The 18812-nt window shown below is 48.2% G+C and overlaps 1 protein-coding gene across 4 annotated transcripts in view; it reads right to left on the reverse strand.

Moving 5' to 3' along the window:
• TRANK1 (tetratricopeptide repeat and ankyrin repeat containing 1) overlaps positions 1-18812 on the reverse strand; it is a 2632183-nt gene that overhangs the window by 1947635 nt on the left and 665736 nt on the right. For all 4 annotated transcript variants that reach the window (XM_069613200.1, XM_069613201.1, XM_069613199.1 and 1 more), the window contains one exon: positions 12418-12568. In XM_069613200.1, coding sequence (XP_069469301.1) covers positions 12418-12568 — 151 coding nt within the window. The remainder of the gene's footprint in view (positions 1-12417; positions 12569-18812) is intronic.

Consider the following 18812-nt stretch of genomic DNA (forward strand, 5'->3'; position numbering starts at 1 on the left):
CTGAATTTTAAATGTATATTGTTTCACAGCACAAATCAATGAAAATTTTTCTATGAAAAAAAAAACCCTTAGTATCACTCACAAATGTATCAACAACAAAGCACCAAAATATCTCCTCAACACAGTCACCAGGAAAAACCACACTAGAGTCCTTCGATCAAGCAACAGTGAAAACCTCGAAATCCCACGCTACAAAAAAGAAAAAGCAGGTGGAAGCAGCTTCAAAGTACTTGCTCCGAGGCACTGGAATACCCTCCCCACCAACATCAAGAATGAAACCTCCTTCCCACTATTTAAAAGAATCACTCAAAACCTGGTTATTCAACTAGTCCTTTGTACACAGAACCCAACTGTGCATACCCAACGCCACTGACCTTGTTATATGCCTATTTCCAGAAATGCTGAACTGTAATCTTCTTTGTAATCTTCTTTGTATTTATGTTCTCTACTTTAACACTATTTGCCACTGTCTGTAACTACGCCGTGATACCTCAGGGGCTGGGTGTATGACAAATGTAATAAAACAAATAAAATAAACTATAAAAAATACGTGGAGAGGCAGCATGCAGAAAGAGATAAGCCGGGCAGACTACTAGCTTGATTATATAAGAGCGAGACCCCCAGACAAACAATTAGAGCAATGCATGGGATGGATGGACAGATACGGGATACTGAGAAAGGAGTGAACAAGTGTTTTTTTTAGTATCATCAGAGATTGTACACAGACATAACTGAGGGGGAGGAAATAGATGTGCTGGAAACATTAACAGAGATCAATCTTCCCAAACTTGAGGCAGCGGAAAGAGAGAACTTGGAGGCCCCAATTACGTTAGAAGAGTTGGAACAAGTGATTAAGCTACTACCCACGAATAAGGCCCCAGGAGCAGATGGACTCCCCCTCCCACCCGATGTTAGCAATGTTGAACGAGGCGTTCGACAGGGGCAAATTGCCAGTCCCTGAGGGAAGCGATAATCATTCCGCTACTTCCTTAAACCTAATAAACCAAGCACAGACTGCAGATCTCAATGCTGAACCAGGACAGTAAGATACTCACAGCAATGATGGCCAATAGGTTGAGACCCGTCATAAATAAACTCATACATCCTGATCAGACAGGGTATGTCCCGCGATGGAGCATATCTGACAACCTTAGAAGACTCCATCACGTGATAGATCAGACAGTGGGAAGCTCCCAAGAGGTGGCAATAATCTCGCTAGATGTAGCAAAAACCTTCGATTCAGTCAAGTGGCCTTGGCGAATGGCTGTTTTAAAAGAAGAAAAAGGAAACTGCACACATCTATATTACTGCGCCACAGTTGGATTTCAATGACTGGAGCTTGTTCATATATCGAAAATCAATTTATTGGTAGCCCTTTGCGATAACAAAATCCCGACGCGTGAGGCATGAATTTTGAAACTTTCAGAAGAGTCTGATGGGACTCAATCTTCAACCACGTTAATGTGTAGCTGAAAAGTCAGCTGATGGATAAAGAAACATTGCCCTGATCTGAGGAAGACACATGGAGTGTGCCGAAACACATGTTATCGCAAAGGGCTACCAATAAATTGATTTTCGATATATGAACAAGCTCTAGTCATTGAAATCAAACTGCGGCGCAGTAATATAGATGTGTACAGTTTCCTTTTTCAATTTTTACTAACGGAGTAGGGGAACTCATTGTCTCCGTTTTCCTGCACGCACCATTGCGACACTACCAAGATTGGCTTATGGATTTCAAGTCACGGAGGTAAAAGAGTGATTTTACCAAAAAGTTCTCTGTACTCTCATACTGTTTTAAAAGAATATGGTATTGGGCCTGCATGCTTGAAGTGGGACCAATTGTTGTACAGCAAACCATTAGCTCGAGTCAGATCGGGAGCGACCGTGTCATAACAGTGGCAACTGAGCAGAGGCACCAGACAGGGATGTCCGTGATCCCTGATGCTTTTTATCTTAGCACTTGAGTCCCTGGCGATATACTTGAGGCAACAGTATGGAGAAGTGGGGATCAGTACGAAGGGAGGGCAACATTTGATATCGATGTACGCGGATGACCTGCTGCTATACTTGAAGTATCCTGAAGAGAACCTACAGTATATTTTGGAGGTTATGGAGCGATACGCGACGCTGTCTGGCATAACGGTTAACCCCAAAAGGTCTAGCATATTCCCCCTGGGTAGATATGTAGGAATACCACAACATAAATTGCCAGTGTTACAGGTAAGGTGGGAAACAGACGTTCAGATATCTGTGAAAAGATATATAGCATAATGTCGAAGTCGAACACAAGCAAAACACAGAGAAGGCAGTGTCTAAAATGGAAAATAGCATGAAATTCTGGGCCAAGCTACCGCTGACCATGGTGGGGTGAGTGGCACTGTTAAAGATGGTGGTACCGGCCAGACTATTAAATTATTTAGCGAATATTCCATATATGATACCTAAACGATTTTTTGCTAAAATTCATAGTGTATGCAGGGGGTTTATATGGCACTACTCCAGGAATAGAATAGCATTATGGAAGCTACAGAACCCGTATGAACAGGGGGGCATTAGATTGCCCAATTTCGAAGTATACTACCTGGCTAGCCAGCTCCAATATGTGGCAAGGTGGTTATTGGAGACTCCTACATCAGAGTCCAAACTATTGAGGGCTGAGTACACCCCTTATTTACTGAACAAATGGATGTGGCCATCAAAATGGCAGCGGGGGAAGGGGACTAATTGCTAGACCTGGGTAGGAAGATGTGGCGGAGAGCCTGCCAGATAATGGAGAACCCAAGCCTGTGCTCCCCACAGATGCCGCTAGTGGCAATAGAAAAGGTGGATGGGCAAATAAGGAAGACCATCATAAGGCAGTGGGACCCGACGGGCATAGCGACCTTTGGGGATGTGTGGCAAGATGGGAAGGTAATAGAGTTTGACACGGTGGTGGAAGACGCAGGATTACACCGGGGGGCAATATATCACATACATTAGGCTGGTAAAGTTGATAAGGGGGACGTGGTCTGAGGAAGAGTTTGCCCGACAACCGGACGCTGTCATGGAAACATTTTATGATGTGTCGGAAGGGGGCCAGGAGGTCTCCCGAATATATGAACTACTGATGTCTAGAGTGGGGAAGGAGGTGATCCAAACGAGATGAGATTGAGAGGTGGAGATGGGGGAATCAATGGGAGACAGATTGTGAGTCAGGGAACAGGGGAACCACAAAAAAAGTATCAAATAACGTGAGGTTGCAACAGATTCGTTTATACGTCACCCACAGAGCATATCTGACCCCCAAGAAGATCGCCAAGTTTAAAAACGCCAGAACACAGACATGCCCAAAATGTCGAGAGGTGAATGCAGGAATGGTACATATGTTTTGGGGATGCCCTGAAATAATGAGATTCTAGAGGGAGGTGGCCCACCTCATGGCAGAAAAAGAGATAAACTTGGATGTGAACTCCCTGTGGGTATGCATGTTAGAGGGGTTCCCCGGGCTGCGTAAATTTAAACACGTGAGCAAACTCAAAACTCTTGGCGTACATACTTGCTAAACGTAGGATAGCAATGAGTTGGAAAGCGAGTAGGAGACCGAATGTAGAAGCTTGGTGGCACAGTCTCCAGAAATGGGCGAATACTGAAACAAACGTGTGGAACGAGGCTGCAACAGAGGGGTGTGGGGGGAGGAAGAGGCGGACACTTTGATTGCCTGGAAACAAATAGTAGCGACACTATCAGCATCCGACCGGGCGAGTCCAGAAGAAGAAAGCCCTTCACCCGAAGAGGAGGGATAGAAGCCCATAGGAAGGGTTTATGGAACTAAGGTGTGGGGCAGGCTTGGTAAGGGGGTGCGGGGTAAGTAACGGAAATGGGGAAACAACACAAAACGGTACACGTGAATTGTAATGCAAACTTGTTGCTATACTGTATGGTGATCAAGCTGGAATCAATAAAAAATTGTTTACAAAAAAAAAAAAAAACCTTGTGCAAGACTTACTATCCAATATCCAAGAAGTGCCTCCGCTCCATAGAGTGTGCTCCAATTGACTTTGGCTGTCCTGGATGCCTGCAAACTCTTCTAGTCCACTGACTTTGATATTTCCGTCCCTCAGAGTTGGTAACTTGTTTTAAACTGTTATTGCTGGGAAAGGCTTGTCTATATCTCATTGGAAGATTAATTCTATGACAAGACAGGAGGCTCGCATTATGCTTTACTTTCTTTAATACTGTCATCATAGCAGTTCAACATGCAACTTTTAAACTTCAACATTTGCTCTTTTTTCCTGTTACACTGAAAATAGCCATTCCGAGGTTTAAAAGTCCCAAAACAACGTATACTTTCTGAAATCAGTCTTGAACTAAAACTCCCATGAACCTTGGGGATCCAGGTGTTAGAACATAGAAACAGGAGGAAAGCGGTCAGAGCAAGAACTGCGAATACACAAACTGCCTCGAGCTATTAGCAGGTTCTTTCGCGGTACGGGCCTTTACGAAAGAGAACGATGCTGCGTGCTGCTCAAGATGGACAACATCTCGTTGGTGCAATATATCAACAAATTAGGGAGATCGAGATCGCGAATGCTAGCATAATTAGCGAAGGGCTTCTGGCACTACTGCCTACAGAATCAGATCACAGTGACAGCAGAGTATCTGCCGGGGTCACTCAATGAAGTAGCGGACTGGAACTCACGATATCTTGTAGATTCCAGCAATTGGAAACTACACCCAACTGTGTTCAGGAAGATACAGCAGCTCTGAGGTTCCATTCATATAGATCTATTTGCGTCCAGACTGAACGCACAAACACAGACGTATTTCAGTTGGAGAATAGACCCGGGTGCAGCTGGCACGGACGCTTTTCTACAACCATGGAACGAAACGCTAACTGATGCCTTCCCTCCGTTTCTCATGATCATGAGGGCGCTGGAAAAAGTCTGCAGGGAGCCAGCAGATCTAATAATGGTGCTCCCCATCTGGAGATCTCAGCCCTGGTTTCCAGTAGCGATGGAACTTTCTATGGATTTTCTGAGGATAGTTCCCCACCAGCCAAACCTTCTGCTCGATCCAGCTGGGAAAATTCACCCGCTCATAGCGACGGGTACATTGCGGTTGATGGTCTGCAAAGTTTCAGGAGAAAGTGGGAGTTGCCAGGAATTTCACGACTCGCTGCAGACTGCATCAGAGATTCATGGGCGCCTTCCACCGTCAGGAGCTATAACGCGGCATGAAAGAGTTGGGCACACTGGTGTGCAGAACACAGTCTGGATCCCGTTTCTGCCCCTGTAGTACAGTTATTAAATTTCTTGGCAGAGAGATTTCAAGAAGGTAGCGCCTTTAGAACGATAGGAGTTCTACGCTCAGCGATTTCAGCAGGGCATAACCTAGTAGAGGGTAATGCCATTGGTGAACACCGGACAGTTTTGCGGCTACTGAGAGTTATGAAGTTGAGGAAGCCCCCGGATCCTAGATGTACGACATTATGGGATGTCAAAGAAGCTTTTCAACTATTTCTCAGGTGGCCAGACAATAGAGATCTATCCCGATCTCAACTCTCAGGCAAGCTGGCAATGTTATTGTGTCTCACAGCATGCCGAAGAGTATCAGATGTAAAAGCTCTAGAAATACATAGGAAAATATTCTATCCAGAAGGAGTAGCCTTTACCATAGCTAGGCGGACGAAATCAGACTCTAGAGTAATTCCGTATCCCTATTTTACGGAAAATAAGAAATTATGCGTAGCACAGTGTATCAAAGACTACGAGTCCACTACAGCGCAGTTCAGACCGCAAAGTGTAACACAGTTGTTAATAGCACATAGAAAGCCTTATCACGCAGTAGCAACAGCGACAATTGCAAGATGGGTGCGCAAAGTGATGCAATGGAGAGGGATAGACTTGTCTCAGTTTGGCGCAAATTCTACCAGGGGCTCGATGACTTCTAGAGCCTTTTCAGCGGAAGTGCCACTTCAGGATATAATGAAAGCTGCCGACTGGTCATCGGAATCGACCTTTAAGACATTTTATTTCAAGCCAGTGTCTGACATAATGAGCAGAGTAGTGGCTAGCTTTGAATAAGCATAATGCGAGCCTCCTGTCTTGTCATAGAATAAAGATTACCCACGGTTACTGCTCAGGAAGTCTTCATTCTATTAAAGACAAGGAGGCAAGCATTATATCCCGCCCAAAAGGGACGAAAGTTGATATTATGTATCACAGATCAAATGTACAACTTTGTCTTGACACGAGCCCTTGTGTATCATGTATAATATGTTCAGATTGGTTATGATGCCAACCCTTATGAGTATTTCTCTGTTTTTCCTAGGAGACGATCAGAAAGTAGCATCACATCTACTGCGGAAACATCACCGCGGAAGAACAAGTTACTCTCTTACCTGTTAACGTTCTTTCGATGGGATGGTCTGACGACATATTCCATATCTATGACAGTAATCATCACAGCTGTGCTGCTTTGGAAAATCTTTCAGCATCTGCGTCCTGCATCGATGACGTCGATAGGCTGTCCTTGAGGGCCTCCGTCGAGCCGATGTTACAAGTAGGACGCACGACGCCCGTAGCCTCAGTTGTAGTTTTTTCCCAGAACGTGTGTCACCAATCTTCTGCCAGTAGGACCACAGAAAGCCTTTGAGAAACGTAAGCTGCAATCTCATAAGAAATTCTGTAGCGGGGAAGGCAGGGAGGGAGCGATATGGAATACGTCGTCGGGCCATCCCATCGAAAGAACGTTACCAGGTAAGAGAGTAACTTGTTCTTCGAGGGGATTGGGTCCTCCGACGTATTCCATATCTATGACAGACTCCCAAAGCAGTATCAACGTAAGGAGGTGGGAAAAGAATTTAGAATATACAAATTTAGAATGCCCAATCAAATTGCATAGTACAGGACCGCCTTGCCAAAGGCCAGATCCTGCCCGTGGACAGAATCTAGGGAGTAGTGACATACAAAAGTATGGACCAAAGCCAAAGTGGCTTCCTCACAGATGTTACAAATAGGAACACCCCTCTGCAGGGCAGTAGAGGCAGCTATACACCTAGTCGAATGGGCCCGTAAGCCTACTGGAGGGTCCTTAGCCGTCAGGGAGTAACATTCAGAAATTGCCAAGATAATCCATCTAGACAAAGCCTGCTTAGTCACAGCTTGTCCCAAATGCCTTCCAGCGTGACCAATAAAGAGCTAATCATCCACTCTGACCCGGGACATGCGTGAAATGTAGAAACTTAAAGCTCTCCTAGGATCTAACCTAGGGAGCCTCTCCTCGTCCTTACCAGGATGCGGAGGAGGATAACATGCCGGAAGAACAACCTTCTGGCTTAAATGAAATTCTGACACCACCTTTGGAAGAAAGGAAGGACGAACTCTAAGGACAACCCTGTCCTTATGAAACACAGTGAAGGGTGGCTTAACTGAAAGTGCCTGTAACTCACTCACTCTGAGAGCGGAAGTGACCTCAACTAAAAATACAGTTTTAATGGTTAACAGTCTCAAAGGACAAGAATGTAAAGGCTCAAATGGAGCACCCATTAGAAACTTGAGAACAAGGTTCAAATCCCAACCGGGCACCTGGAAAGGTGACGGAGGGAACACATTAGTGAGCCCTTTCATAAACTGAGAAATTAAAGGAATTTTAAAATAAGAACACTCCTCAGACGAGCGCTTAAATATGGACAGCGTCGCCAGGTAACCTTTAATGGTACCCACTTGCAAGCCCCTGTGGGGTAAAGAAAGCAAAAAAGACAGAACTACAGGAATGTCACATGAAAAAGGATCCACATTCTGAACCCTGCACCAGTCGCAGAACTTACGGCAACGGTACAGGGATTTTGTTGCCGGCTGTCTGGCCGAAAGCAACACCTCCATCACGTCTTCAGGGAGGTCCTAATCCTTATACCTCAACCTTTCAGAAGCCAAGCGTGAAGGTTAAGGGATCTGACCTCTGGATGGAGAACCTGACCCCCCTCCCGTGAGAGCAGATCGTCTCGGTAGGGAAGACGACGTGGAGGGAAGATGGACAAGTCGAGAAGGTCCGGGTACCATGTCCTCCTGGCCCATGCCAGAGCAATGAGGATCATCCGGGAACCGAACCTCTGTAACCTCTGCAGCACCTGCGGGATGACGGGGACTGGAGGAAACGCGTACAGCAGTGGAAAGGACCACTCCACCACAAACGCGTCTGCTAAGGCTCCTCTTGGAGGAAATTCCCACAAGCAGAACCTTTCGCACTTCCGGTTGACACTGGAGGCGAAGAGATCCACTTGAGATCTCCAGGAGAATCTCCTGAGCCAACTCCCACTCGTGAGAGATCGCGCTCTGCCTGCTCAAAGCGTCCGCAATCTCGTTTTCGTCTCTGGCCAGATGAACTGCCGAGATCGAAATTTCCTGCTTGATTGCCCAGAACCAGAGATGCATCTCCTCCCTGCACAGAGGAAGTGACCCTGCCCCCCCTTTTTGTTGAGGTAGTGCATGGCCACCTTGTTGTCCGTCAGAATCAGGACATTCTTCCCTCGCCCTGCCGGCAGAAAAGCCTTCAGGGTAAGCCTGACGGCCCTCAGCTCCAACAGATTGATATGGAGTCTGGACTCCGACGGAGACCAACGACTGCTGTCAGCTCGTTGGCATGAGCTCCCCATCCCGTGAGGGACGTGTCCGTCACGATTGTCACCTCTGGCCAGGGTAGCCAAAATGGAGCCCCCCTCATCAAGTTGCCTTCGACGGCCCAACACAGAAGGTCCTGGGCGACCGAGGGCAGCACCTGAACGAGTTCCGACATCCTGCCGGAGGACTGTGACCACTGGAGCTTGAGAGCCCATTGCAGAGATCTCATCCGCAACCTGGCCTCTGGCACCAGAAGAATGCAGGATGCCATGAGGCCGAGCAAACCTCAAGAACTCGAACGCTGGGAGACTCTGGGCATGTTGAAACTTGTGCACCATCTGCTGAATGGGGTGAGCCCTCACCTGGGGAGGAAAACACAGCCCCAGGGACGTGTCGAGCACTGCTCCGATGTACTGGAGCCGCTGAGTTGGCGTCAAGTGGGACTTCTTTAAGTTGAGGGAGAAGCCCTGCTTGTGAAGAGAGTGGCAGATGACAGACAGATGATCCAGGTCTTGCTTGGGAGAGCGCGTCCTGATCAACCAATCGTCCAGGTAGGGGTAGACGTGAATCCCCCCCTTTCCTGAGATACGCTGCCACCACCACCATGAGCTTGGTGAAGACCCTCGGGCGGAGGTCATTCCGAACAGCAGGACCCAAAACTGAAGTGCGAGTTGCCAACCGCGAACCTCAGGTACTTCTTGTGCTTGGGATGGATCGGCACATGAAAATAAGCGTCCTTGAGGTCTAGAGACACCAACCAGTCCTGAAGTTGAAGGGCCTGGAGGACTTGAGAAAGAGTAACCATCTTGAACTTGTCCTTCCTGAGGAGCTTGTTCAAACCGCGCAAGTCCATGATGGGTCTCAATCCCCCGTCTTTCTTCGAAATCAAAAAATAAGGGGAATACCATCCCTTGTTCCTCTCCGCTACAGGCACCAGTTCTATGGCGCCTTTCTCCAGCAGGGATTGAATTTCCTGCGCAAGGAGAGGATCCAGACTCTTCAAAGAAAGATTCCCTGGTGGATTGTCGTGAGGCCTTTGCCGGAAAGGAAGACCGTAGCCGTGGGCTATGATCTCCAGAACCCACACATCTGAAGTAATGGCACGCCACTCTACAAGATGCTGCGCCAGCCTTCCCCCAACCGGCGAAGCATGGGCCTCATGACTGAGCTGAACTGGCTGCGGCAGTGCCTGAGGGCAAAGAGGCAACTGCTCGCGCGGCCTTGGCACCTTGAGTACCTTGTTTTCCACCTCTGGCACTCCTACGGTTGCCCCTTTGACTAGCAGCTCCTCTCGATTTACTATAGGATGAGTAATATCGAAAGGAACCTCCCCTCCATTGCTGTCCCCTAGGACGAAAAGGCAGAGGTTGGCGGACTGCAGCGCCCAACGACTTCGCTGCAGCTTTGGAGGTCTGCAACCTCTCAAGACTCTCGTCAACCTTGCTGCCAAAAAGATGTTCACCATCAAAGGGCATGTTGAGGCGGCGGGACTGCACATCAGGAGCAAAACCTGACTTCCGCAACCACGCAAACCTGCGTATTACGCAGCCATGGACCGGCTGACGCAATCAACCATGTCCAAACCCGACTGAACGGATTCACACATGGCATCATTGCCATCCTGCACGATAGCAAGGAAACCATCCGGTACCTCCCCTTCGGGAATATGATCAGCCACTAGGGAAATACAGTTCCACAGATTGTGCGTGAAACGAGACAAGGCACAAACGGTGTTGACAGCCTGAAGCGCCATACCCCCAGAAGAAAATACCTTCTTCACCCAGCCGTCAAAACATATGTCGTCCCTATCAGGAGGGATGGTAGGGTACGACGCCTGCTTTGCGGGGGCCGTAGCCACCTGCACCACCAAACTTTCCGGAGTGGGGTGCGTGGTCAAGTAGCAGGGGTCGCCACTGGCTGAGCGATATTTCTTCGGCAAGGACTTGCTCACTGCCGGGAGACTCTCCGGAGAAGTCCAAGACACAGCCACCCTTCTTTGCGACAGCTTCTTCTTACGCTCCCGCAAGGCCTTCGATGTGAGCGATTGACTGTCATCCGTATCATGGTCCTCCCCGAGGCACCAGAGACAAGCGTCGTGCGTATCCGTCAACAACATCTTGGACCCGCACACCCGACACTTCTTAAACCCGGACCGTGGGGTGGAAGAAGCCGAAGAAATATCGATAGCAATGAAGAAACAGGTTCGAAGAACCGAAGGAACAGGATTCAGTAGAATCAAGGCACGGCGAGATCTCCAAAGCGAACACGTTCACGGAAAAAATGGAACTGAGGCTACGGGCGTCCTACTTATAACATTCAGTGACGTCGGCTCGACGGAGGCCCTCGAGGACAGCATATCGACGTCATTGACGCAGGACGCACAAAGATTTTCCGAAGCAGCACAGCTGTGGTGATTACTGTCATTGATATGGAATACGTCGGAGGACCCAATCCCCTCGAAGCTCATTTACTTCGCCCAAGGATTCCAGGCAATTACTGTTCAGGGACATGGTTCACGGTTGCATTGGAAGTTTGTTGGTGACCGTTCATAACACCGTTTGAGTTTGTTACCAAGAACATGAAAGGCAAAAAAGAAGAGGAAGGAACCCGACACTGGGGGTTCTTATAGGCTGACCTGATACCGGATTGGAGCAGGAGCTAGGGTCAGGACTACCACACTCCTAAAGGTTCATGGGAGTTTTAATTCAAGACTGATTTCAGAAAGTATACGTTGTTTTGGGACTGTTAAACCTAGGATTGGCTATTTTCAGTGTTACAGAGGAAAAAAGCGCAAATGTTGAAGTTTAAAAGTTGTATGTTGAAATGCTATGTTGACAGTATTAAAGAAAATAAAGCATAATGCTTGCCTCCTTGTCTTTAATAGAATGAAGACTTCCTGAGCTGTAAGCGTGGGTAATCTTTATTGTTCTGACCTATACTGAGAACCTGTTTTAACCTTTTTCTTTCCTTTAACCTTTCCTTTCTGCAACCTAAGAATCTGCAAAGTATTACTAGGGATATATAAATGCCATTGCTGTCCTTGTGTATGAAGTGTGTAGAAAACAACTCTAAATAATATCTACTAAACCCATGATGATTCTGGAAAAGTATTTTAAAGTATATTTGATTGTTACATATCTTGCCCTTTTTAAAGAACGCTTATTTAAAAATTGATGTTAAATAAATAATTATTTATAACTGAAACCTTGAGTGTAGGTTTTACCTGGATACTTTTATTAGCAAATCTCACTGCAACAGCTCACAGTTACCCCTCTTGAGATAGGCCTGCATGCTCAGTCACACTACCAACTTGTGTAGTACAGATCTATACCAAAAGGTGGTTTACTGAATACCAAGCAGATACGTCTTTTGTAGTCTCACCCACTGTTATCACACCAATTCTTACCCAACACCTTGTAACGGAACAGTGGACAGGGTGAACTCTCTTACTGCTCTAGCCATTTCCTGGCAGAAAACTACAATGGGAAGTAGAATGTTCTAAGTAAACCACGCCGATGACCCAGCAATGCAACTGTAATTCGTCTCAAAGAACTGAGGAAACTACACGGATAGTGAAACTCAATGATAAACAATGGTGTGCTGAAGAGTTTCCAAAGACTAAGTGAGGAGATCAGCATTCAGCCATTGGACCTAGAAAAAGTAATCCAGCTTTGACATTCATTTACAGTACAATTGAAGGAGGGTTTTGAGTTCTGCACCCTTATTCCTTGAGCCCCATAACACAATTATCACTACATGCATTTCCAATGAAAAGTGTAAAACATAGAACAGCATAGAGAAAATAAAGTCTTCCTACCATTGACACTGCTAATAATTCCGACTAGAAAATCCACGGTTTGCGATGTATCTGGAGTATTGCGAAGGAGAAGCAGGCCTTTGTAAAATACTGTAAGCGCTGAGCAGATATCGCCAACCTTTAGCCAAGAATAGGCAATCCTGTAGTAACTCTAACAAAAAGATAATTTGCATATTAGCTTGTCCTCCATAACCAACAAAAGTTAAAATAAAAGCAGCAGGTACAACCAAAGTAAACAACACACTGGACAGATATGAAATTAAATCCTGCTTACCGAAGGAATAGAGCGAAAATATGGGAGGGGCTGGAAGCACTGGTCTTCACTTGTAGGAAATAAAGCACAATAGTTTTCAAAATGTCTGGCTAGGATGAGGAAAACAATGTAATGCATCCACATTTGTAGACATAAGAAGTACTTATTACTGTTGCAGCATTTTAATTGTATTTTTAGTTTATTATTCAGTGTCAGACAATTTACAAATTCAGATTATTTTAAAGACCATGGTGACAGAAAATATGCAAGTCACTTTAATCTAGTTTAGCTAATTAAAACCAATGATTTTCAAGTGTGGCATTCAATAATCAGATATTTGTTTTCTAGTTTAAGAAATTTGCTTTGTGCACACTTGCAGGGCAAAGTTAAAATTGGAGCGTCTGTGGTGAGAAGCTAAGCGGAAATGGCTCCAGTCAGCAATTAAGTCGGCATTATCTTGCAGTATACCCCACCACATCACCATTGGGGCAGAGGGGAATCATGCTCAAACTTCCACCCCTGACCCCCCCCCCCCAACTAACTGAGGTGGGAACCAACCAGAAGATGCAGCAACTGGGGGTCAAAGGCCTGGGAGCCAGTCATAAATTGGGGACTGTGTTGAGCACCACTGCACAAATCCTTCCAAGATGGCAACCGCAAACCCTAGGTTGGTAAGACATGCTTAATGGTCTGGCCCATAATTAACAGTGAACCACATGGTCACAAAATGTGTGTGGAAACAAGACACACTAAATTGTTGGTGTCCTGCCTGAGCACGGACCCACCAGAAAAAGGATGTCAACAAGTAAGCAGTGGAGAAGAGCAGTGTGTTAGGAAATATTTTCTTTTTGCTGCTCCCATAGACTTCTCTGCACCATGCTTTATTTTTTATTTACTTTACACCCTTTGCTGACTTTTTGGAGAGGATTAAAGTCTTCTGCTTTACTTCCCTTGCCGTTTTGCTCATTCTTATGGGGAAACTGATTAGTCCCGAAGAATATCAGTACTGAGAGACCATGCCTCTCTGAAATCTTGTATTGTTACAATTGCACACATCTTACAGTGAAGTGCAGTGAGGACACTTAGTATCCTGGTAGCTTATTATATAATGGCTTTTGGAAACTTATACAATGTGCCTAAGACAATCTGGTGGCAGCTGGGATATTTTTACTCTTTTTGTGCCATTTTACTCTTGCACTTTTGCATTTACCTCATGTACCCTAGGTTGGCCGTGGTACAAGGAGTTTGGCTTGTTCTTGGACTGAATTTTTCTTTGGCCTTCTTCCTGCCTTCTCAAGTCAGGCAATGCCTTACATGCAAATCCCTTTCCAGTGAAAAGCGGTGTCCTTTCCCTGGCTAAGGGGAGGTTACTGTTTGTGGCTAGATGAAGGGGTTGGAACTGTGTAGTCCCAATCTGCATCCCTGGTGCCCGAATGTCTGTTGCTTCACAGAGGTTATGACCAGGGGATATCCACGATTGTATACCCACTGCCAGTTTGAATGGTGCAGATCCTTACCATTTGTGGGCTTAGGCATTCTCCCAGCCCAAATCTTGGATAAAAGGAGGGCGCCCGCAGCCATGCAAGAGATCATCATTGGAGCTCCACTTACGACCTGAAGACGACTCCTGAAGCAGACCAGCATAGACTCCAGTGCTGTCCCAGTGAAGCCCTACTTCTCTGCATGATCTCAAGAAGAGCCACGTCTGCGCTCGGCTTCTGGACCGGTGGGAAAAACCAGTCTCTACCGCTGCTCGAAGGACTGCACCTTCGGAAGTGTCCATGGACGAAATGGTGGACTGGCCAGCTCTCCCCTACACTAAGTCGCTGCAGAAGTCACTGTTCCGAGTGCATTCTTTGAAATTGGAGGATCTCAAACGTATGAAAGAAGACACTTGCTCCTGCATTTTCTGCCTTCTTGCATGAACAGAATTGGTGCTGGGCCTAATCCAGTGTTCATCCCCTGTGGAGTACCTGTCGCCGCCTAACCGTGTGGACTCCCATTGCAACCCTCCTTCAATCCTGTGAGTCCTGAGGTGGTCTGTCCCTCAGAAGTGTTCATATTTCTCTGTTTGGGTGTTCTTCAGGAAGCGGTCTTGAACCGATTCCGAAGTACCGTGACCGACCAAAACTAAATACCGAAACCAAAAGTGTCCTCTGCACCTGGGACCCGTAGGCCTTGCTCGATGGGACCAAGCATTGAAACCAGCAGTGGTCTCTGGAAGAATCTGAGCTGGGCAGGGGGAGTTTGGGGTTAGGGCATACGTTTAAAAAACTGTGCCGCCTCCCCCAATTCTCCATAGGGTTACACGGGAGCGTAAAATCCTTTCCCTAAATCACTCTTTCATTGATGGAGATCCGGTCAGGATTCCTTCCTAGGACTGCCCTAAGGACGGGACTGAGTGTTTCCTGAACTGTAACTACCTTTTTGACCACTGGCACTGCAAATCTCTTAATAAACCTACCTGAAAAGTATTTTGTTTTATTTTTTATAAATCTTCCTTTATTAATTTTCACATTCAAGCAAAACACTGATTAACTGGCCACCCCAACTCCTCCTTCTCCCCCTGTCCAACCCGCTACCCACCCACCAAAACTCGTCTTGCGAAAACACCCGTTCGGATCCCCAACACAAATCGTATTTCCAGAAAAAGACAATGCATTTAAGCACATCCAGTAGTCCCTTGTTTCACTTAGTTCAGTAGTCTAGGGTCCATAGTCGACATTGCCTCTGGTTCATAAAAGTTAATCCTGCCCCATTCCTGAGCAGGGAGATCCAGCCTCCATGTCTGCCAGATATCGCCGGAATGGAGGCCAATAGTCAAACGGGTGACTTGAGGTTGGCATGCCCACAGAATACTTGGATTCACACAGCTCACACAGTTTCATGCAATCTAGGGCTGGGGGCGTGGCTTGGAGCCGACTCGATGAGGTCGCTCCTCTGAAGCCGCCCGTGGATTGCCCGCTGCCGTTTCTGAATTTATGCGGTTCCTGGGCCCTAAGCGATCCAGCGATTTCGGCCGCAGACGTAGGAGCCGCTGGAGAACAAGCTGTCCTGAGATGAGGGGCTGATATCGGAGCTTTACGCTCCAAATCGCAGTCCAGATCCCGGCTCCCTCCCCTGGCCGAGAAAACCAAGATGGCGGACGCACGGCTCTGCGCACACGGCACAGGGATATGGAGGCGAACCCGGTCGCAGCATACAAGCTGGGGGAGTTGAGCGCCCGGGCGTGGCGAGCGGACTGGCACCATCTATCTGTGAGGAGCGGCCCGCCCCCCACCCCGAAGCGCCAGAGACTGAATCTGAGTGGGGGATCCCTGGCACCGGAGGCCGCGGCGGAGGCGATTGAGGTGGTCGGCGTGCAGAGAGGACCCTCTGCCGCCCGCCTCTGCATCAACCCCGGGAGGATCCTGCACCGGAGCTAAGACTGGTAGCCCTCCTGCAACCAGAAAGAGGTAGGGGCCACAACTCCCTGGTAAGGAATCCGGGGAGATACCGGAGAGCTCTTGCGGCGACCCGCCCCTGCTGGATTCTTCATCGTGCCCGGCGGCCTCTGTGGGTGGGCGGCCCGGCGCCTGCCTGGACACTCTGCACCTATCCCTGACAAGGGGCTGGTGCAATATGTGGGCCTTTTCTTTCAAACCCTCCTCCCGGAACTTGATGACTCGCAGCTGCTCCTAGATCGCACTCACAGGCTGAACCCTTGTCGCGGAGTGGAATCGGATGGCCCACCTGATGTTATCACCAGGGTGCACTTCTTCACCACGAAGGAAGCCATCTCGGTGATCAGCCGTTCCAAGGATGACATCACCTTCCAGGAGACCCCCCTCCAGATTTTTCAAGATCTATCCCCTCTCACGCTCCAGAGGAGGCGAGCCCTCTGCCCGTTAACTACCTTTCTTTAAGCCCAAAAAGTCTGCTACAGATGGCTTCATCCCACTGCTTTGCAATTCTCCTACAAAGGCTCTGTAAGGAGAATTAGCCACTTGGAAGATGCTAATAACATCTTGAACCAGGACGCTTCCAGCCCCTCACCTTCACCGCCCATGGAGGCGTCAGCCGGCTCAGACCCTGTGGCGGCTCCTAATCCCACACAAAACTCCTGGTCGAAGGTCCCGAGATTCCGGAAGAGGATATAGCCTAGCAGGATCCCGTGATGAGGACGCCGGCCCTTACACTCCCGGTTCGCCGGTCCCGCATTCTGGACCCGAGCAGCACCCACAGGAACACAGATGAGCGCAATTCCTAACGCAGCGGGCATCACCCCACGGCTCATGCCCAGCTCCAAGGTACTTTCCACCAATGAGTCCTTGGAACGATCCACTAAGACTATTGATGATCTTGGCCACGTTGGCCTTTCAGTATTCGTTGGCCCTGTTGGCCAGGGGGGGCTTCCGACCCACAACCGGTCTGCCTCCCCTAGTTAAATCTCGGTCCTCCCGTTGGCGGTCTGAGCAAAATACCCCAAAGGCAAGGGTACCTATGGCTGCACACTTCGCGACGTGATGGCTAATTCCTCTACATCTCCCCTCCCCCCCTCAGTGCTTGTCGGAGCCCCCGGAGCTGGTCCCAGAACACCAGACTCTGCGTTTTGTCTCCCTGAATGTTAGGGGATTGAACTCACCTCCAAAACGCAATTCCATCCTGCAGAAACTCAAGCGGCAGTGGCCATGCTACAGGAGACTCACCTACTGCTGGCAGATCACGGTAGCTTACGCTCCCAGAACTTTCCAAAGCAACTCTTCGCATCTGGGAATTCTAAGAGAAGCGGCACAGCAATCCTGTTTGGGAAGGGGCTGAACCCTCAGATTCTAGATTCCATGAGCTGCCCGGAGGGGCGATACATAGCGGTAAAATGTCTGATGCAGGGACAATTGTACTCCATAGTTTCAGTGTATGCGCCCAACTCAGGCCAGGCGCTTTTCTATGAGTCGCTAAGTACAGCTCTCTCTCCCTTCCTGGAAGGCCAGATTGTGATTGGGGGTGACTTCAATGGGGTCCCGGACCCCATCAAGGACAAGTCGCACCCGCCCTCTTCCGGGGACTTCGCTACAGCTTTGGCTCTCCTGCAATTGTTCAGAACTTTAGGGGTGGTGGAATCGTGGAGGGTACTCCATCCGTCTGAAACAGACTTCTCTTTTTACTCGTATGTCCACAGAACGTTCTCCAGGATAGACCTTCTCTTGGTATCCCCGTAAATCTTTACATTCACAGACGATGTGACAATAGGCTCCAGAATCCTGTCTGATCACGCCCCGGTGGCCCTGGAGATCCGAGTGCAGGAACCACTTAATCCCCAACAGCGTAGATGGACGTTATATGACCCGATTCTGAACGAAATGCCTCTCAGAGACACAATCGCAACCACGATCACCAATTTCTTCAAGGAGAACCCCAGCAAAGACACCTCCCCCGCCAACAACTGGGACGCAAAGAAGGCAGAGGTGAGGGGGGAACGGATTGCGCAAGGAGTGGCCTACCACAGACATTGACGACAAACTCGTCGGAGCCTCGAGGAAGAACTGGATAAAGCTGAAAGGCTCCATAAGGAGAAGGGCTGGACCCCTAAAACACAGCGGGCTATCCGGATAGCACAGAAGAAGATTGAGGCCCACTATGCTGAACATACTGCCCACCAAATGGCAAAGACTAAGCAGTTTTACTATGCCAATAGACTACTGGTGGCCAAACTAGCCAAGACAAGAAGGAACAACACGATTGTGGGTCTACGGGATCAACATAGCAAAATTCAATACGCCGACCAGGACAAACTTCGGCTTGCAACAGCCCACCTGACCCAGGTGATGACTGCTCCTGTGCGAAACGTGGGAGAACAAAAAGAATACCTCCGGGAAGCAGCGCTGGTCCGACTAAAGAAGACAGCCTATGACTCTTTGGAGGCGCCGATCACCAAAGAGGAAGTGGACGTGGCGATAAAAGCCCTTAAATCCCAGGACCCTGGCCCGGATGGATTTACGGCTAGGTTCTACAAGATTTTCAAACCTCAATTGTTAGCGCCTCTGCTGCAGCTGTTTAACTCATTCAGAACCACAGGCACAATAACCCCATCCATGCAGGAGTCAATCAGTGTCTTACTGCCAAAACCGGGAGACGATCCGAGGAATCCCGCGTCATTTAGACC

Source organism: Ambystoma mexicanum, chromosome 5p (genome assembly GCF_040938575.1).
Source record: "Ambystoma mexicanum isolate Mex_15411 chromosome 5p, UKY_AmexF1_1, whole genome shotgun sequence".
Lineage (NCBI taxonomy): Eukaryota > Metazoa > Chordata > Amphibia > Caudata > Ambystomatidae > Ambystoma > Ambystoma mexicanum.